General features: G+C 48.8%; 2 protein-coding genes across 3 annotated transcripts; both read left to right on the forward strand.

The window, feature by feature from the left end:
* The first annotated feature begins 653 nt into the window (after positions 1 to 653).
* Positions 654 to 1,559, forward strand: TEDDM1 (transmembrane epididymal protein 1). Its single transcript, XM_036273658.1, has one exon. The coding sequence runs from the start codon at positions 654 to 656 to the stop codon at positions 1,557 to 1,559; it is 906 nt and encodes a 301-aa protein (XP_036129551.1).
* An 8,190-nt stretch (positions 1,560 to 9,749) lies between these two features.
* On the forward strand, positions 9,750 to 18,752 carry GLUL (glutamate-ammonia ligase). Of its 2 annotated transcripts, none has more exons than XM_036272130.1 (7): positions 9,750 to 9,879; positions 12,338 to 12,516; positions 13,973 to 14,134; positions 15,527 to 15,673; positions 16,033 to 16,160; positions 16,360 to 16,559; positions 17,111 to 18,752. In XM_036272130.1, the coding sequence occupies exons 2-7, from the start codon at positions 12,351 to 12,353 to the stop codon at positions 17,427 to 17,429; spliced, it is 1,122 nt and encodes a 373-aa protein (XP_036128023.1). In that variant the 5' UTR covers positions 9,750 to 9,879; positions 12,338 to 12,350; the 3' UTR covers positions 17,430 to 18,752. The 2 variants fall into 2 exon arrangements, with proteins under 2 accessions (XP_036128023.1, XP_036128024.1); XM_036272131.1 differs by lacking the exon at positions 9,750 to 9,879 and adding an exon at positions 10,854 to 10,961.
* Positions 18,753 to 21,498: the final 2,746 nt, after the last annotated feature.

Raw genomic sequence — 21,498 nt, forward strand, 5'->3', positions numbered from 1 at the left:
TGAGGTGGGAGCAGGGGGTGGGGCAAAGATGCGAAGAGGTAAGGGGAGGAAGTAAAGGGAGCTTTCTTGGTCATTTTCAAGGAAATGTCTATAAGAGAACAGAAAAACCAGGTAGATGATACGTTTGTATTATGTGGTTATGTATATCCAAATGTTTATAAATATATGTGTCCAGAAAGAAAACCTGACAATTGCACCCAAGTTATGTCAGAAGGGTGCTGAGGAATACTCAAGGGTTTGTGAGTGTCAGACTTCCTACTGTCCACCCCACTGTCCTCTCTCCTGCTGCTGCGCGAGCTGGGCAGCACAAGGGGAAGGAAGCCATGGGAGAAAGGAACAGCATGACCTCAAGCGTGCTCCTCCAGGGCCATAGAAGGGAGCCCCTAAAAACACATTCATTAACTTTCCTCTTTGGCAGAAGCCAGTTCCCAATGTACCAGAATGGAATGGAACAATGAGGCTTTACGCCACCAAAGGTGTAGGCTTGATTCAAGAAGTATTTCCTCTCTGTGGGAGTGCGGTGAGTGGGGTAAGATGATAAAAGTTGGTGGAAGGCAATTCTTCCCAAAGCCCAGACCTTGGGGTGGCCCCAGAAGGTGTGGACGTGCCTGAGTTTTGTTCTTCTCTCCTTTGTTAGAGAGATCTGCAGTTCAATGGGAAACTTTATCGGTCACATGTACCCAGGACTGTTTCTATTATCGTATGGGCTGTACCAGGCAATAGTGGTATCCAAAGCAGTGATATTCAGTGACTCTCTCCGGAATCCTTCATGTCCTCCAAGAAATAAGGGAAGATGTGCCAAGCTGTGGGAAATACCCTATGGAGGTCTGTTGAAAATAGTGATGGGCTCCATCTTGATAGCTTATGAGATCAACTGCGTTAAAGACGGGTTGATACTGATGAACAGGGAATTTCCACCAAGGTTTATGCATCCTAAAGAGTGGCAGCATCTCACCATGTTCATCCTCCTCACCCTCAATGGCTGCGTGGATGTCACGAGCAAGAACTTGCTGCCTCAGAGGTGTGTGATCCTAGAGAAAGGTACCCTGGTCCTGAGCTTCTATGTGCTCCTGATGCTCCTGGTGTCACACGTTCAAGGTTCGGCAGGGGTGGAGCTGGAGATTCATCTGCTATTCATCTTGGTGGTGTTCCTGCTGATGCTGGTGTTGGCTGCCGAGCTGTGGGCTCCTAACGCACTTCTCCTCTCAATGATCGAGACCTTTCTGTTTCTGATGATGGGCTCCTGGCTGATGCAGGCGGGCTTTATTCTGTACAGACCAGTCACCGGCTACCCATGGCAGGATGATGACATCAGCGACATCATGTTTATTACTACCTTCTTCTGCTGGCATGTGATGATCAATGCTTTATGCCTGTTGGGAATCTATGGCATCTCTTCCTTTTGGCATCGTTGTTACAGTCCCAGCTTGAAGATGACGGGCTCCAAAGAAGCTTCATATCACGCAAGCACTGAAGGCCCCGTCTACAAATTGCTGCCGAAAGTGGAGCGCTCAGAGAAAGATGAGCAGGTTCCTCTCCTTCCAGAGAGCTCACCTTGACACAGGGCCTAGGATGCCTGGCACTTGTCCATCCCCTCTTCCTCCTTGTGGGTTCTCAGACATGTACATTGTACCCTCTTTGGTCCCCAGTGAAGGTAACGGCCATGAAGGAGAGTAGCTGGTCTCCACCTGCTGATACATCTCTAATTGCTGCGGAAACGAGAGCGGCTGAGAAAGAGATGCTGAACGGATTGGGGTGGTGCAGGGTAGAGGACCCAGGGAACAGATCAAAGTGGGAACAGATCAAAGTGGGAGACAAGCCATGGGGTGAGAGAAGGCAGTAGAAGCGAGGCCTTTGGAGGGAAGCGAGGAAAGTCCAGCAGTCATTCTATTTACCAGCTACTTCTGCAGGCGCACGTGACTGCCTTTTGCCTGAGGGAAGAATGATTTCTTACTATTCGAAACTAGAATCATTCAAGTCTCATCCTGATAACGAGTGGGTACCTGCTTGTTCACCACCATGTGGCACTAGTATAAACAGAAATTAGCACTGAATTATACAGGTTGAAAATGTGCTCTTTTTGCCGCTCGCCCCCCCAAAAAAAATTTTAAGGGTTGGCTTAATCTCAAATTCAAGTTAATAAAGTGAGACTTTATTAATGCTTTAATATAGTAACATTTCAGACAACACTTAGCCAGTTCACCATCACTACCTTGGCACATGCAATTTACTAGATCCTATCCAAGAGTCTTGTCCCCCCCAGAAAACCATCCCCCAATCACATGGGCATCACGTATCTGGTACCCTGCCTTAGACCCACCTGCACCCTCATTCCATTGAGCACCCTCAAGGAGGCCTTCTCCACTCTCACTGACTCCTCGTTCTGGAACTCTTAGGCACGTATACTAAACCCACCTTGTTAGTTTGTTCACACAGCTGATACACTTGGTTTTCTGTTTCTGAAATCCTTCCCCTTGGGGAGGCCCTTCCTCACCACGTAAAGTACAGGCTTCTGTAGGCCATGTTAAGTGACATACTTTCCTATGTGCGAGCCAACGGTGTGCATAGGCAATGTTTAATAAAGGTGTGTCTGCTTCCAGCATCTCCGCCTCCCCATTCTTTCGGAAACTATTGCCAGGCAGGCCTGAAGTTCCGGGAAAGTTTGGAAAACACCACTCATCCTAAAGCCTAGGTCATCCCCTTAGTAATAGGTCCACTCTCTTCCTCATGCTTGGGATAACAAGACCCACCATCCTGTTTCTGAAATGTTTACTGTGTTCATTGTTCTTTAATTCTCCAAGCATTTCTACAAGGAACCTCCGGAGAACAGACTCAACAGGTTGACTTGCCCAAGTCTCACAGCTAATAGAGGCAAGACAAGTGCAGGTGTGTCTGACCCACGCCAGTGACTGTGCCCTCTCGGTCACAGTGATTTTGTTGATGGCAATGCAGAAGGGAGTGATCCTCAAAATGAAACTGTTGAGAGAAAAGAGAAAATTAGAGCGAGCAGCACAGTGTAAATCAGCAGTTCTCAACCTTCCTGATGCCGCGACCCTTTGAGACAGTTCCTCAGATTGTTTGTGGGTGGATCTGCATGTGGGCGGACCCCCTGGAGACGGGTAGAGACGCCGTGTCTTGGTTCCTAAGACCATTGGAAATATGTGTTTTCCGATGGTCTTAGGCGACCCCTGTGAAAGGGTCGTTCGACCCCCAAAGGGGTCGCAACCCACAGGTTGAGAACCGCTGGTGTAAATACTCTAGATCTCCCTAAAAGGCATGTCTGTGTCACACTTTCTGTCCACCACCCAGCCTTGCCCCCCAGGGTGCCCTTGAGAGAGAGAGAGTCTGGCTGACTCTCCGCTTCTGGCTGGATCTCAAACTTCTGGGCTCAGATCTGAGTGAGGACTGATGGTAAGGCTTTTTGTGACCGAGTTTTCTGATCCTTGCCATTTCCCCTTAACTGTGGTTACTGGACTTTCCTCAATGACCTGTCTTGGCAGGGACCTCCTCCCTCTTCACTTCTCCACATTGATGGGAGAAGGCGAAAAACCACGTGTTGCTTGCTGCCTATTTCTAGTCATTTGAGGCCTAATTTAAAAAATAAATAAACAAACTTCTGGTAATCAATTGATACCCCCATGATAATACCTCTTAAATATCCAATACAGGCAATAAATTTACCTGTTATTTACTATATTTGAGATGTAAGAGAGAGGCCTTCCCCTGAAGGCCAGTCAAGAAAACAACTTCGCACTCTTCAGCTTGAAGGGAGACGTGTAATTCTCACGCAATGCCACCAGAGGGCACTACATCCACACCACCCCAGCTAAGCCTTGCGCTCTCCAACCCGGTAAACAAGTCTCTAAAGAACCGTGTAAAAGTGGGGGGAGAGTAAAAGAGGTCAGGAAAAATACAGAACCAGTCTAAGTATTAATAGTCCAGGCATCCAAAAAACATACCCCAAGGCTGTTTGTTTCCCATGAAAATTTGGCATGTGAATGTAAAACACACAGGGATTCAAAGTGACTAAAGGGATGGGGATGAGGGAGAAAGGACCTTGGACCCAGTTGAGGATATCTTTGTGAAAAGTACCCACTAAAAAGGGCATGCTGTGATCCAAGTAATGTTTTGACCATAATGCTAAATCTCCTAAACTTTCTCATAAGCTTCAACAACGCTCCCATCAATCTAGAGAACAAAGAGATAGACCCAGTGAGAATAAGAAACCAATGTGGCCCTGGCCAGTTTGGCTCAGCGGTTAGAGCGTCGGCCTGCGGTCCAGAGAGACCCGGGTTCGGTTCCCGCTAAGGGTTCCCGCTAAGAGCACGTACCTCGGTTGCAGTTTGTCCCCGGCCCTGGTTGGTCGTGCGGGTGGCAGCCACTCGATGTGTCCCTTCCACATCGATGTTTCCCTCTCTCTCTCTTCCTCTCTCTCCCTCCCACTCTATCTGTACAAAAAAAAGGAAAAATGTCCTCGGGTGAGGATAAAAAAAAGAGAAAAAAAAGAAACCAATGTGACCTGTGAATAACCCATCTTCACAAAACAGTAAAACTAGGGGCCGATTATTGAATATGAAGTATGATTTCCAAAGATTCTTTTAAATAGAACCTGCCATGAAGCATTTGTGTTTCTGGTAACCTAATTGTTCACAAAGAATATATTGAATGTCCACTAAAACTCACAGTATAGAATTTATTTTATTTTTAATATTTTTAATTGATTTTAGAGAGAGAGGAAGGGAGAGGGAGAGAGAAATAGAAACATCCATGAGGGAGAACAGCTACTGGCCGCCCCCCACAGGCCCTCCACTGGGGATCGGGCCCACAACCTGGGCATGTGCCCTGACCGGGAATTGAACCAGCGATTTCTTGGGGCATGGGTCGATGCTCAACTACTGAGCCACACCAGCTGGGCACACCGTGTATGGGTAAACTGGTTGGTCCCTGACTCGGGATTTTCCTACAGTAGATTTCAGTGTTTTAGAGGTCGTGGTCCAGTGATGCATTGTCCACAGCCTGACATTTAGAAAGGGAAAGAGTGAGACTCTCAGCGGGTAACACACTGGAAGCACACAGGCGTGAAGTGTTGCACTGAGCTGAGTTCAGCAAGCTACTGCGAGTTATCGAGGCCTCATCTTGAAGACAGAATAATGGGAAGATCTAATTTCAGAATTGCACAGCTTTAATTTTCTCAGTAGGACTTATTTTCTCATGTTGTTAGCGAAAATGAACCTAATTCTTACCAACTCTTCAAGCAGTTTCCTAATGGAGACAAGATTCGGGGTAGAGCTCAAGCAGACCCAAACCTTCAGCCAGGATGTGCAGTTTGGGAAAGGGAGTTTTTCCCTCCATTCGAATGATTTCAAGGGGCCTTCAACAAAACTCAAATAGGCCCCTGTGTCAAATAGACACAGCTGAGATTTGAACTTCTTATTTCCTAACCTGAGCTTAAGAATGCCAAACGATCAGAGAGAATACAAAGAACAATTTCTCTGTGTTCGGTGTTAGGCACTGAGCTGATGTAAAACCCGGTCCCTCCTCCTTTAATTATGTAGTGAAATTTGCAAGCTTGGCCAGCTGCAGTTTCTTCCCTAAATCTGGGTGTAGCGTAATGACATTAACTTCCAAGACGGCTCCTTTTCTTCTTTTTGATTTCTGTTTCAAGGTTCTACGATGGTTTATTCTTTGGAAAATAATTGGTATTGGTTTATTTAAAAACAAAAATAGTTTACAATTTGGGGTTGGGTTTCCAGGGTGGTTCTGAAGCCTGGCACTCAGCTATGTCTTGAGCCCGATTAAAGGGTTTTGTGGAATGCCTATTGAGACCATTCAGAGATAGGGAAAACTCCATTTTTCAAACTATATGTTATGGCTGAAGGTCTGGGTCTGTTGGAGTGCTTCCCCAAATCTTGTTTCTAAGGACTGCAAGGCAACCACGCGGGCCCTGGGAAGGTACCTCAAACCGCCAGAGTCCAACCTGCAGAGAGAATGAGGCCTTCAGCAGAGAGAGGTTGAGAGGTGAACTGACAGGTAAACCCACTCAAGACAAGCCGTTTATTTCAGGCAACAGAGCAACATTGAAAAAAATCCTTTTAGTCCTTTAGCCGTTTCTTAGATTTGGAACAAAATCTTTACCTAAAATGTGGCTCTCCCACTCCCCACCCCTTGGACATAGCAACTCTATGCTGAGACAAAAACCTGACTTCAAAGGACATGTAATAGAACCCTATGGGCTTTGATACTGAGTGTACCAAGAGATAGGAGAGTTCATGGGTTCAAGCATTCTAATGCTCTTTTTATGGAGGGGGTGGGGAACCGAGTGGGTGGCAGTTTGGGGAAGAAGAGGAAGGAGAACAAAAGGCAGCAGACACAGCAAAGCCAAACTGGATGAAACAGGCTGTTCAACTTTTTTATTATCCTTACCCGAGGACATTTTTGGTTCAGATAGAGTGGGTGGGAGGGAGGGAGAGGGAGAGGGAGAGAAAAACATCGATGTGAAAAGGACGCATGGACCGGCTTCCACCCACACGACCAACCAGGGCCGGGGACAAACTGCAACCAAGGTACGTGCCCTTAGCGGGAACCGAACCCGGGTCCCTCTGGACCGCAGATCGACGCTCTAACCGCTGAACAAACCGGTCAGGGCTAGACTGTTCTACTTTTAACTTCTCCAAAAGTACAGTCTGAGTTTCTGGGGACGAACCAGGTATTAACAGGACTTTTTTTTCCTGCTTTTTCTTCCCCTGTAGACTTTTAAGATTCCCTGATCAGTCCTTGGACTCATTTGAGGCTGGTTTATTTGGGTTGGTTTACGTAGGTGTAGGGTGGACTGAGGAGGACGGGGCCTCTTGTGCCCTCCTGAAAGACCTAGCAGTCATGGATTATGTTGCTAGGCCTGACAAAGTAGGTCCCTGGTCACATGAATGGCTCAAAGCAAATCCATTTCCATTCTTGGAAAAGCAGCTCAAAGCACATGTTCTCTTGGAGCTGCTGTCATTTCTGTATGGTCAACAAACATCACTTATTGAACACACACCCTGTATGTTATTGGGAGATACAAGACGAATAAGCTACTCCATGAGGTTAAGATACTTAGCAAGGGAAACAGGCACCCACAGGGCAAAATATACTATAAGCTAAACAAAAACTGCAGTTGTTCTACTATACCATTTTCTGTTGTGTTTGCCATCCTCACCGGAGGTGCTGGGTGGAGGTCATGAGTCAGTAGAAGGCTCGGGTTCATGCTTAGGCAGGCTGGCATCTGGAAATCAACATCTTTTAAACAAGAACATCACCTTTCACTTCCTCCTCTGCCCCCTCCTCAACCACTTAAACTGAAGACTTTACAGAAGGAAATGGAGTGAAGACAGCTCACTGTTACCAGGTCTAAGCCTACTCTCGTAAGACTAACCGTGGAGCATCACAGAGTTAGAAAATTGTACCTAATGGGTTATTATGGGGAAATAAATAATCTAGTCTCTTCAGATTATTTTACCCTGTAATAATCATATCAGTGTTTTTTAAACACTATGTTCCAGGTACTATCCTAATTTACTTGCATATGCTGACACAATTAATCCCTACAATATTTTACTTACTTATTTATTTATTTTTTATCCTCACCCGAGGACATTTTTTCGTTTTTGTTCAGATAGAGTGGGAGGGAGAGAGAGGAAGAGAGAGAGAGAGAGAGAAACATCAACGTGAAAGGGACACATTAAGTGGCCGCCACCCACAAGACCCCAACCAGGGCTGGGGACAAACTGCAACGGAGGTACATGCCCTTAGCAGGAACCGAACCCAGGACTCTCTGGTCTGTGGGCTGACGCTCTAATCACTGAGCAAACTGGCCAGGGAATTTAATCCCTACAATATTCTGTAGGCAAGGAAACTGAGTCTTCATGTGGCTAAGTAACTTGGCCAACACAAAGCTGGTAAGAGGTCTTGAACCTGGGTTTGTCTGACCTGAAGCCCAGCATTCAGCAACCACATCATAAGACTCCAAAATGCAGCACTGAAACTTAACATGGAGTCCCTTACACTCCCAAGGCACTTGACCTGGTCCAGAATGTCACCTGTCCAAAACACACCAAACGCCCTTTTGAGATGCATGCAGCCTCTGTCATTTTAAAGCGCTAGAGTTAGACACACTCTTCAAGGGGAGAGATGTTGACCAAAGAAGCCAAGTTACATGTGTGTGGTCACAGGCAACATTTCTTTTCCATATTTGTGGTACAAAAAATAACCAGAAGAGGAAACTTCTTCCCTCCCTCTTCCAAAGGCACTGAAAACATGACTTCTTGGTCTTCAAATAGAAAAACCTCAAAGTCCCAAACACTGGAGCTCCTGATAGACGCAACAAAGGCCAGATACCATCAGATGGATCTCAGGGAATAAAAATAGAGAATGATTAAGTACTAGAATCGGTGTATATATGTCAGTATCTACATGTACTGTATATGTACATGTAGATATACACACACACTATTGTGCATCTGTTGACAAGCATCCATTTCGCGATTGTGTTCTCCTATACATTTTCTCAACCATCACAGCAACGCTGAGAGGAGGAAGGGTACTGAATCTTATTTTCCAGATTTTAAAAAACAGGTGCCATAAATTACCTGAAAAGCAAAACCGCGGAGGATTTGTTTAAGGAATCCTAAATTTTCCACCCACCCTGGGGGCATGAAAGAGCTCCCTTTCCTTTCAGCGGCCCTTGGGGAAGTTTGCACACAGAATTTCCAGTCTGGTGGGCAGCTCTAAAGGTCCTCTCTTGAATACCGTATTTGCAGACAAGAAAACTTGGGCCCAGAGAGACCGAGAGACTTGCTTTAGGTGTAACAGAAGGGAAATCAGACAGGTCTCCTGACTCTGCTTCTATTGCCCTCGGGTTCCTCTCTAAGGATGACAGTACAGACGCTGCACGTTGACTATAAATGTGAGACCGCAGGCTTCTGGTCACCTCCCCAGACCCACCAGGAACGGGCTCATCCAGGCCTACCCCGGCAGCCCCTCTGAGCCGAGCTCTCCGCAGGTCCAGGGCTCTCTGGCCCCCGAGCCCTGGGCTCCTCTCAACTTGACTCAGCACGGAGAAGGGGGCTGGGGCTGGGGGTTTCTCTAACAACAAAAAACAAATTTATGTTGTAGTGGGTCAAAATTTCCTCAGGGAGCTATGGGGTCTGCAGTAGGACCTCCTGGAAGACAGGGCTCTTTTGCAACACGATCCAGCCTGAAGGCTGCAGGGGCGGAGGCTGAGGGCGGATTGCCCAGAGCTTCCAGAGTCGGGCGGGGCTGCAGGGACGCCCCGCAGTGGCCAGCGAAGGCCAAGGCAAGCAGGGTCCTTCCCGGCAGGAACTCGCCCTCCTCACGCAACCCGCCCTCCTTTCCGCCCCTCCCCTCCCCTCCCCTCCCCTTCCCCCCTCCACCCGCGACCCCTTCCCTCCCCTCCCCTCCCTTCCCCCCCCGCTACCTCTCCCCTCTTCCCGCCCCTCCCCTCCCCTCCACCCCTTCCCCCGCCGCTCCCCTCCCCCACCCCACAACCCCTCCCCCGCGCTCCTCCCCCACGGCCCTTTTCCTTTCTTTCTTTCCTGGCGCGCTCGGCCCCTCCCCGGCGGCGCCCGCTCGGCCTGTCGCCCAATGGCCGCGGTGCCCGGGCGCGCATCAGCCGATCCGCCCCGGCTGCCGGCCACTGGGAACCAATCGGGGCGCTGGGGACGACCCCGGCCGCCGATAAAAGGCGCGGGGCGGCGGACGGCCCCGCAGAGCCGAGGATGGGAGGAGATCGGAGCGTCTGAGCCGCACTCGCAGCCTCCTCGCTTCTCCGCTCCGCGCCTCGCTCTCACGGCCTGCCCGCCCTGCTGCCCGCTCGCCCCCCAGGTAAGCGGCGCGCGGGCCCCGGGGTCGGGGCCGCGGCGCGGGCTCGGAGCTCGGCCCCTCCCTCGTCGCGGCCCGCGTCTGCCCCTCGGCCTGCGGGCCGGGGCCGCTCTGGCTCCCAGCGGGTCTGGGCTGGCGACGGGGGCGCGCGGCGGCGCCAGGCTCGGAGGAGGGCGGGACTTGTTTTGAGGCCCGTCTGGCGGCCTGCGGCCCCAAGCGCCGCCCCTGGAGGTCGCTCGGCGGCGTGGGGCGCTGTGGCGGAGTCGCCGGCAGGCCCCTGCGGGGGCGCGTCCGCTCCGCGGGGGCGGCCTGGCGATCGCCGCGGTCGTGGTGACCTAGTGATCTCCAGCGGCGAGTGGCCTCGTTAGTGCGCCCAGCTCCGGCCGCGGTCCCGGGGGCCCGCCACTGTGACTGAACAATGGGGACCCCGGGCCGCGGCGTGGCGGCGGGCGCGGCCGTGGAGAGGCCTGGCCTGGCCGGGTGGAGGCGGCGTCGGCGCGCTGTCTCTCCCGCCGACGCCCCGCGGCCCCCCACCTTGGCCCTCGGAGGGCGATGGCCCCCTCGGCCAGGCCTTGAGATCTGGACGGGCACCCGCGGGACGGGGCACAAACTTTCGGGACATTTCAGTGGGAAAGGGCTGCTCTCAAAGTGGATTATTCCAACTGCCATGGGGGTGCCAATGGGGGATCCCCCCCCAGCCGCAAATCCGCGAAGAAGACAGCGAAAGAAGAAGGGAACCCGCAGTCGCCGGTCTCGGAGTCTCCCTCCACTTGCTGCTATGGCTTTGTCGCCTACTCGGTGAACTCGGGGGAGAAATCTCGAGTCAAGACCTTGAGCCACCAGCCCGCGTGTCCCGGCACGAGCACATCCCGGTGTGATCCCGATCGCTTTCCGACTCTCTCGCCCTCTCCTTGTTCGATTCCCTCTCCGTATTCCGTTCCCTCGCCGTGTCCGACTCCCTCGCCCCTCAATCTCCGGTGCGTGTACCAGCGAGAGCTGGACAAGGAGGACCGGCACGAACGCCACTGCAAAAGGAGAAGGGCCAAAGAGTGCACCCCCACCGACATGCATGACCTGTGGCTGGGGTGAGTGGGGAGGCAGGGAGGAGGATACGAGCCAGCAGCAGCTGCAGAGACCGAGCAAAACTGCAGAGTCCCATTTTCCTCCCCACCGGGTCAACGAGGCCCGCGGTGGCACCTGTTGATAGCAAACAACTAGGCTGTTGGCGACCAGCTTCGTCTCACGGAACTGAGCAGAAGATCTGGCACCGATGCTTTTGGGAGCAATTGTGGCCTGGATGTCTAGGAGGAAAGCTGGAGGCTGGGTTGTACCTTTTAGTGGGAGCTGGAGGGATCAGGATTGTTCCTTCTGGACTTAATAGGCAGGTGTGGGGGTGAGGGTGGGATTTGACCCACCAAGCCTTCTAGAGGTGGTAGGCAGAGGGCAGCTGGACAGGCAGTTCCTCTTCCCCAAGGGAAGGGCGAAGCTATTGGAAGAAGAAGCAGTTTTCAGCTGGGTAAACATGGACGGTTGCCCATAGAAACTTTGTCATTATGCTTCAGAGTTGCCCAAGTCATAGGAGGAGAACAATATGTTCCCTTTCCAGCCACCCTGGGCCACTGGCGGGCGGGAGGAGGGAGGGCAGAATCGTCTCTTCTTAGGTTTTGTGGCTTCAGAGTGTCTTTTTGAGATTTTGTGGTGGCTTGCAGTTTCTAGCATGCCTCAGCGTTCGAAACGCCACATCTTTTTCATGTAGAAGTGGGGATTTCCTAATTCCTTGAAAAGCTCTCTAGAGTGGAATCTCAGAATGTCATTCCCAAACTTACCTTCTGAAGAGAATTTTGGCTCCAAGTGATGGAAATGATGGCACTGGGCATCTTGAATCCAACTCGGATCAGTTATTTTTACATCTTAGTGTTATAATGACTGCAGCTCTTTTAGAAAGCCACCAGCCTTTTAAATCTAGCTATCCCTCTTGTTTTATCTTAACCTACCATCTCAATGTGAGTTTTTTTTCCCCTTGAGATTTGGGGGAATGTTCAGTTAGGGTTTTTTTGTTGATGTGCCCACTAGGATGCCAGGCAAAGGGAAGACTCACCCAAAGACCTTAGCAGCCAAGCCTTTTTGTGGCTGGATTTTTGAAGGACCATACCTGTTCTGTAAACTTGTGTTTCTTTTTTTTTTGGTTTCTTTTTTCCCCTACTGTCTTAGTATAAAAAAATAAAATAAAACAATCCTCAAGATTCTAGCTTGAGGAAGCTTATAAGGAGAGACTTTTTGTCTAATATACGACTTTAATTCCCCTGAAAACAGAGTAAATAAGTACACCTTTGAGTGTGTGATTTCCAAAGGGAAGGGGTCACCACTCTCACTGTGACTTGCTTTCCCTGTCCTTATTGAGTGATTCCTTCAGAGGGTCATTTTGGAACTGCTGTTGTTAAGTTTTTGTTTTTCTCACCAGAACATCTTCCACCATGACCACCTCGGCGAGTTCCCACTTGAACAAAGGCATCAAGCAGGTGTACATGTCCCTGCCTCAGGGTGATAAAGTCCAAGCTATGTATATCTGGATTGACGGTACTGGAGAAGGACTGCGATGCAAGACCCGGACCCTGGACAGTGAGCCCAAGTGTATAGAAGGTGAGAGACAGCAGGGTGGGGAGTAGATGCCCAGTGGGAGCCGCATCAGGGTGGGCAGCAGCCTGAGACCAGGCCGTTAGATTTGGCCTCTTCATTATTCTCTTTGGAAAGCTTTTTCTAAGGCAGGGCTTTTTAGACTTCATTCTGTCAACATTAAGCTCCTACACTGCCTCAAAGCACGACAACAATGGACCCCTTTATTCATATGGAATCTTGCATGTAAGTCAGTATGTAGAAGACAGAAGAGAAGTCTGGGAGAAGGGGTCTAGAGACTTCTAGGGTAACCTTACTTAGTTGGCTTAGACACCCCCAGGAACCCAATTTGTAAACCACTGTTCTAACCTGACCGAGACACCTACTTTACAAACTCTCTAAATACTGTTTTGAACTCATATCACCGTGGTTCTAGATGCAAAGAAAACACCCTAAAGCGGTTTCTTAGTAGGACAAGCCATTCATTTGTTTTTAGTTGATACCACTTTTGGGAATGTTTCAGTCATCTGATTGCTTGTTCCACTAGCAGTTATTATATCAGTTGTAACCTTCACTGGTCTAGATCAAACCATAGCCCTCTTCTGAAGAGGCATCAGGGGAGAAAAAACTGTCACCTCTTACCTACTTTTAGGATAGCTTCCTCTTCTAACTTCACATTTGAGTGAATGAATGAATGAACATAATATGAAGCATACCTGGTGCACCTGCTATGTGGCAGGCATTAGACAGGCAATGGGCATACCAGGTAAGAGTTTGGTCTCTACCTTTGGAGAACTCCGTCTGCTGGAGAGAAGAAGAAACCAGCCTTTAAAACATGGTGGGTCAAGTGGATAAGTGATGTAGAAGCATCCTGCTGGGCATCTGGTCTGGTGAGGGAATCAAGAATCTTGGTTTCTCCTATTTAAATCTGTTAAATGATGACTGGCTCACTGCTGATGTCAGACTATTTCAGTTTGTCTCCTTGGGGTCTTATTTAGGGAGGAAACATCATTCTTGTGATAGTTGTTTCTTTTAAGTTGTTCCTTTGAAGCAAAGATCTTACTAGAAACTCAGAAAGGACTGCAGGGCTATGTGCACATGTCAAGTTCTGCATAGTAATAGTGGCAGTCATGTGTTGCTGACTTTCAGGAAAAGAGAGTGTAGATCGCTGGTTCTCAACCTTCCTAATGCCGCGACCCTTTAATACAGTTCCTTACGTTGTGGTGACCCCCAGCCATAAAATTATTTTTGTTGCTACTTCATTACTGTAATTTTGCTACTGTTATGAATTGCCATTGGAAGTAGTGTTTTCGGATGGTCTTAGGTGACCCCTGTAAAAGGGTCATTCGACCCCCAAAAGGGTTGCCACCCAGAGGTTGAGAACAGCTGGTGTAGATCTTCAAAGGTGGAAAGGTGACTGAGGGGCTGTGTGCAACCTGGAAAACTGCCTTTTTAACTTAATTTTTCTCTCTTTTTACCCCAGAGTTGCCAGAGTGGAATTTTGATGGCTCGAGTACTTTACAGTCTGAAGGCTCCAACAGTGACATGTATCTTGTCCCTGCTGCCATGTTTCGGGACCCTTTCCGCAAGGACCCCAACAAGCTGGTGTTCTGTGAAGTCTTAAAGTACAACCGCAAACCTGCAGGTGTGTATGAGATAGATGTGGGTGACCCCACCCCAATTCGTGAATGCCATAAAGGAGAGGGAGAGGATACTGCAGAATTAGTCATGGCGGACTAGACTTCTCAGAACTGTTTCAGGAGTCTGGTGGATGGGATGGGCATCTCTCTACCTTGAACTTCCTCATTCAAAGCGGTAAAGTGGCCCTCCTCCCATGGTTCCTGTTGGTTGCAGACAGTTGAATTCTTCTAAATCTGTTTGCTGGTTGGAGTCCTCCATGACACAGTCCTCCTGTCTGCCTGTAGATTTTAAGAACATGGTTCTGAAGCTAGAATGTTGGGTTTGTACTCTGGATCTGCCATTTACTGGCTATGAACTTGGCAAGTTATCACCCAGCCTTCATTTCCCCAGTTTTAAAGTGAGGAAATCACAAAATCCATCTCATAAAGTTGTTTGGAGGATGAAATGAGTCAATACGTGCAAAGAATTAAGAACAGTTTGACATCGACTAGTGGTTGCTACTTCGTTCCGGACAGCTTGTTTTCTTCTCTGTCCACTGACCAAAATACGAGCATCTTGGTTCATTGAGAACACGTTTGCCTCAAGGTTTACTATCACTGCACCTTTGGGTTTTGCCTGGCACGCCTGTTGCTCTGTGTTCTCAGCCATTCATCTTTTTAAACTCAGCTGAAATCTCACTTCTGTGAAGTCTCTTGCTGCACTTTGCCAGTGAGACTTTTTGGCAAGTCACTGGGTGACTCTGGACCTCAGTTGCCTTTGGTTTGAGAGGCACATCATATCGTGGTAAAGGCTGAGCTCCGCTGCCAAGACAGTCATGGGTTTCCTGGCTTCGCCGCCTGCTTTGTAACCTGAGCAGACGCCTCACTAACATCTCTGAGCCTCATTTTCTCACTTGTGTACGTGGAGACTTAGGGTTTTTCTTTTGCACCAGCCAGTACTGTATAACTCAGCACTTCATCTTCTCACCTGGAATGTCGGGCTCCTAATACATAAAGATTCTCTCAATAAAAACTGTAGCTTTGGCTCTACATGCCCAGGAAGCTAGGACTAAGCCAGCTGTCTTGTGAGCAGAGGGTGTCCGTGCCTGGCCTTCGGTACTTAGTTGGTGGCCAGCGTGCTGATAAGGTGCACACTTGCTCTTTCCTGGACCCACTGTCATGTGACCTGATTGCAACTGGAGTTTTTCGGGAATCTCCCTACAAGTGTTTAATTACAGCTTCTCCCATTTTCCTCTTTGATGATGATGGGACCCAGAAAGGTTTACAGGGGGTCCGTTTAGCTTGTACTCAACACAGGCTGCATGGATTTGGAAGAATTTTTCTTTTCCCCATCAGCACCAAGACTATATTTGCCCATATGTCTCTAAAGGCTTGTTGACTTTTTTTTTCTCCCCTAGAGACCAATTTAAGATATACCTGTAAACGGATAATGGACATGGTGAGCAGTCAGCACCCCTGGTTTGGAATGGAGCAGGAGTATACTCTCATGGGCACAGATGGGCACCCTTTTGGTTGGCCTTCCAATGGCTTCCCAGGCCCCCAAGGTAAGTCCCCTCGGTGAGAGGCAAACCTGCTCCTTCTCCCCAGCTGCTTAGTTGGTGAGGAGATGGCCAACTCCTTGTGGATCAAAAAGCCACGGGAGTGTCCCTGAGACTGGAGACTGGCTGGAATAACACCCTCGCATCACCCAGATCCAAACGTAGATGTTTAGCCATTGAGGGAAAACCTTTGGCTCCACTGAGGTTCCGGCCCAGAGGAGCCCCTCCCTGACCTCCGGGGAAGGCGCCACAGTGGTTTCACAGAGCCGATCTTAGAGCTTTCTGATGTGACCTTGGCCACGCATCTGCGGTGGGAAGGGATGATCTGGATTTCCTTTTGACATTTCGTCTTGACACCCCTGCAGGCCCGTACTACTGCGGCGTGGGAGCAGACAGAGCCTACGGCAGGGATATTGTGGAGGCTCACTACCGGGCCTGCTTGTACGCCGGCATCAAGATCGCGGGGACAAATGCCGAAGTCATGCCTGCCCAGGTAATGGCCCTAGTCCACTGCTTTTCCCACCAGTAGGCAGATGGGCACTTTCGGTAGCAAGAGCTGCTGATGCTCCCCTCCTTTAAACCCAGAATCTAAGAGGTGGGAGGGCTGGAGGTGAGGCGGGAGCGGGTTTCAGAGCTTCTGAGTGGGGTGAGCTGTTGGCTTTATTTTCAAGGCCAACCTTCTTGTTCTTTAGTGGGAATTCCAGATAGGACCCTGTGAAGGAATCGACATGGGAGATCATCTCTGGGTGGCCCGTTTCATCTTGCACCGAGTGTGTGAGGACTTCGGAGTGATAGCGACCTTTGATCCCAAGCCTATCCCCGGGAACTGGAATGGTGCGGGCTGCCACACCAACTTCAGCACCAAGGCCATGCGGGAGGAGAACGGTCTGAAGTGAGTGCCTTCTGCTGGGCCACCTTACTCTGCAAGAATACCTGCCAGGGATTGAGTGTATTGGGGACGAGTAAGCCAGACTTCTCAGTTCGGAACTTAGCTTTTGCCACTTGGCCTCAAAAATTGTCTGCTAATCCTATCATTCTGCTCCTATTCGCAAAGTGCCAAAAATAGTCCAGGAATAGATTTCAAGGGTGGCGATAGGGAAAAGTTGACACAGATTAATGGCATTTGAAAATCTCTCGTAACAACTAAATTAGTAACGGTACAAGCATGGGAATGGATTTAATGCTTATGGGTGGGAGAGAGTCTTTGCTTAGGATCTTTTCATTCAACAAACATCATCCGCTGCGTGTCTGACACTATTCTGAGCACTGGGACATGCCAGTAACAAGGCAGTATTTGCTCTGCTGGAACCATGTTGAGGTGAATCTGAAACAGGAAAAAGTCTTTGCTAGATAAGCCACTCCATTCTTGAATCCATACCTTTCCTGTCCTTGAAGGACAGATCTGGGGACAGGTTGGACCCTCATCTTCTCTGTTTCCTCTAGGTACATTGAGGAGTCCATCGAGAGGATGAGCAAGCGGCACCAGTACCACATCCGAGCCTACGATCCCAAGGGGGGCCGGGACAACGCCAGGCGCCTTACTGGATTCCACGAAACCTCCAACATCAACGACTTTTCTGCTGGCGTGGCCAACCGGAGTGCTAGCATCCGCATTCCCCGGGCTGTGGGCCAGGAGAAGAAGGGTTACTTTGAAGACCGGCGCCCCTCTGCCAACTGTGACCCCTTCGCCGTGACAGAAGCCCTCATCCGCACGTGTCTTCTCAACGAAACTGGCGATGAGCCCTTCCAGTACAAGAACTGAGCGGACTAGACTCGCAGCCGTCCAGCCCCTTCTGATTAACTCTTCGTCCCGCTCTCGCCCCTCTCAACTGTCATAACAGCTGTAACTCACAGGGCAGAATATCAAGGTCTTTTTTTATTCCTTGTGCCCCGTTAATAGCTCTTGCTTTCTTTGGCCAGGTTAGAGGGGTCAAGTTCTTAATCTCTTCACACACACACCCTTTTTTCCCCTATCACTGAAGCTTTCTCTAGTGTGTTAGTGGGGAGGGGGTGGGGGAACATAACCACTGCTTCACTTAATCAGGTGTTTGTCCAACAGGCGTAGCTATCCGGACAGAGCATAGTGTTTGTGAAGGGAGGGAGAGGACCTTTTTCTTCAAGGTAGCTGAAGGGGGCGGGGGTGCTCAGCTTATAATGTGGTTAGGTTAGATACTCCCTCTTGGTGGGAAGTTCCATTTCTGCAAAGGTCATAACCAGTTTTCTAATTAAAGTGACAATTCGGAAAGCATGGGAGTCAGGCAGGAAGGTGCCCTCTCACCCTGGGGTGCCCCCTGGCCTGGGGCTAAGGCCCTCACTGGAAGACAAGCTCAGCATAAAGGGGTGGGGTCCCTACCTGAGCAGAAAAAGTTCTCATTGCTTGGTCCTCCATTTATAACACAAATCAGAGTAGTATTTTTATATTTAAATGCAAAAACAAAAAAATTATATATATGGGTGTGCGGATAAGTGTGCTTTTTCTGAAGGAGAAAAACCATCCTGGTCACTGGGAGCCAGATTTGAGGCGAGTGGTCGGGTTAGCAACAAGGCTCTCCTTTTTTGGGGTGGGGGTGAGGGTGGTGGTGCCTGACAAGTTGGCTGTTAGGGTCTGTTAGACCCTCACTACCATTTAAGGGTTTCTGTGCCCTGCCCGCCCTTCTGGAGGGGTGCACACTGGTCAGCTCACAGGAGGAAGCGGTGGTCACGGCAGTCACCCGAGCCCGTGGCGTTGGTTGAAAGACACACGTATGCACAGGGGTTTAGAAATATGAGTTGGCTGGTCAACTTGAGCATGTATGTTACTGACATGGAGGTATTGGGTTATTTCCTGGGGGACTAGCATGTCACTAAAGCAGGCCTTTTGATATATTAAAAAAATTTTTTAAAAGCAAAACAAGTTTAGATTTTAATCATATTTGTAGGGATTTGAAAGTCTGTCTTACAGAATTGCTTGTCTGCTTCCACTGTCCCCATCTCTGCTTCGGGCAGGGGGACAGGACGAGGGTTAAACGTAATTTTGTATCCTGGTGTCTCTTCTGTGGGTGAAATATTCCTTTCGTTAAGATTCTGAGGAGTTTTTTTTTTTTTTTTCTTTTATAATAAAAAACAAACCCCACCTTCATCCCGACGTTTTCCCGACTGTTCCTGGCTGTGTTTGTGTTGGGGTGGCAGGCCAGCCGTGGCTTGCTTGCCATGATCACGTCTCAGCGCCACGTGCAGTGTGTTCGGAGTCAGATAACTCCTCGTTGTAAACAAACTGTTAACTGCCCTGCGCAGCTTTAAATCAACCTAACAGTTCTAAGATGTCCTCTGGCTTGATTCTTGTAAAATCCCTGTGTGCCATTTCATTCCCTCTCCTACCAAAAATGGGGAGTGTTTTTCCCCTCAAGAGGCTAACTGGGCTCTGGTTTACCTGTTCTGGGAATTAAAAATCTTGAGTCATTCCTGACCAGCTCTTCCCTGTACTTCGGGTATTTGGCATCTCTGGATTAAGGCATCCCTCAGCCCTAGAGTTTTATAATAGGATACAACCCACTCCCAACCCCTGTGTTCCAGAGCTGTGACCTACCGTGCTGTAACATTGTTTTGATTACCCGTCTGCCTCAATTTTATAGCAGCCTGAAGTATTTGTGTTATTAACTGGTCTCGAGTTCATCTTCTGCCCAGCTGCCAGTGATTCATCTAAATAGCAAATATTGACCACGTTGCTACCCTGGTTAAAGCCTCCCGAGGCTGGGTGTGCTCAGGGCCGGCCAGCACAGATATGCCCTGGGCATGCCTTGCCCTTCACTGGACTAGTGAGCTGCGTGTGAGCCCCCAAAAGCTCCATGTGGACACCTCTGTGCCCTTGCTCTTGGCCCCTTTACCTGGAAGTTTTCCACCATATCCAGGCTTATTTCTGCCTTAGTTCATTTCTACACCAGGCTGGGTAGGAGCCCCCTCCTGCTCCATAGTGTACACACAACTTCTAGCAAAAACATTTATTCGTCCAACACTTTAACCTAAGGTTTCAGGTATTGTGTGCAGTAGTAGTTACTGTTTTAATTATTTTTCTTGATTTTTTTCCCATCACCATTTATTCCCCCTATACCCTCTTCCACCCCCCCTCCTCCACCCACTCCCCTCCCTGCTGCAATCCCCACACTTGTCCATACTACTGTTTTTTAAAAGATAGTATCCTCAGTCAGTTTGGAGGCAACTTGGGACTGTTACAGCAAATTACAGTTCTCTGGGCAGATGTGTATTTTGTTGTAATCTTATGTATTTTTTAGATGTTTCTAGGCAGGTTAGCTCCTGGCATAATTTGATGGGTGGTCTTACCTATTAGTAGGTGCAAACTGGGACCATTTTCAGCAAACTGTTTCAGCACGATTATTGAGTGATCCGTATCAGTGTTTTCCTGGTTGCGCTGATAAATCATGTGGTGGTTCTTATTGCAACCGAAGCTCTTTCTCCTCCTCTTAGCTGACACTGGCTTCCCTCCGCTGGGGCAGCCCTGCAGTCCTTGGTGGGGTGTATTCTGCACAGCGCAAGCACTAGACTCCGGCAATGACTTGAGCACTTGGGTTTTTTGTTCATTGTAACCAATTCCCTGACAAAGACTACATGACAAAGAGTTCTAAATCAATATGATCACAATTTAGGTGGACACAATTAGGGTGTTTCCTTCTCTACCCTCTTGCCTAGAATTAGGTTTACCGACAGGTCACAGTACAATTCCCTTGTATTTTAAAGGTGTTTTTCTTTATAGCTCATTTAACTGACACTGGGTTACAGGATAACTTTATCAGTGAGATAAAACAATGACAGCCAACCCTTCAGCCTTAAAGAGCCAGAGGCCAATTTTCACAAAGGAGCTCTCCATTTTAAACATGTTTCCTTAATTCCATCCTGCCAGTCGTTGGATAAGAGTTAAATGATGACAGCACAAGCTAACAGGAATGGCAGGGAGCTAAAAGGATTCCAAGGAGTTCCTGGGATGGTTACTGCTGGGGGCCATGTCACAAGTCAGATCTGTGTTCCTGGGTAGAAGGGCGCACTAGTGGATAAAAGTTCCCAAGCAGATACTTGGTGCTGGGGCTTCAGCAATCTCACCAAGGGCTGCACTGAGATAATTCCAGCTACTGCTTGGCCCTTATACCAGTAAGGTGCAAAGTCCGCAAAGTAACTTGCTATCCCGAAGAAAGCTCATCACTCAACAGAATTTTCTGACAACTTCATGAAGGCAGGGATCCTGTTTTTCATTCTCGGGGCTGTGTCCCCAGACCTGCCATGGTGCCTGCAGTACTTATTTAATGAATTGTTTTTCAGTATCAGTTTTGTGAGCCTACAACTAACTCTCTTGGGTGGTGTCAAACCCTCATGAGGTCTTAGTGGTTTGGCTGTGTTTTAACCCGTCATGGCACTAAGCAAAGTTCTGTGTTGCTGAGCTTCCAACCCCTCTGCTGGCTTGGTTAATTTTGGCTGAAGGTGGGCTGCCAAGAGCCTCGTGTTGCTTTATGAGTTATAACGGACATAAAATGGCAATTCATCATGTAATTCCAGAGGCTTCTGGTAAATTGCTACTGTCAATAGTTTGAGCTGATCAAGCCCTTCCATTTTACAGCCTTTAGTTCAATCACCAACCACTCATTAAAAAAAAAGTCATACTTGATTTTATATTAGACATATGCTCATACACATATGCACAATATAAACATATTTAGGTGCATGCATATATGTACACATTAAGTACACAATACAGGTATCCTACTAGAACCTTTCGTCAAAGATATAGTATCTTATAAAGGAGAAAGGAACTTAGGAATATCTCTTCCAGAAGCTGTACACAAAAA

This window comes from Molossus molossus, unplaced genomic scaffold, assembly GCF_014108415.1.
Source record: "Molossus molossus isolate mMolMol1 unplaced genomic scaffold, mMolMol1.p scaffold_m16_p_20, whole genome shotgun sequence".
NCBI classification, from domain to species: Eukaryota; Metazoa; Chordata; class Mammalia; order Chiroptera; family Molossidae; genus Molossus; species Molossus molossus.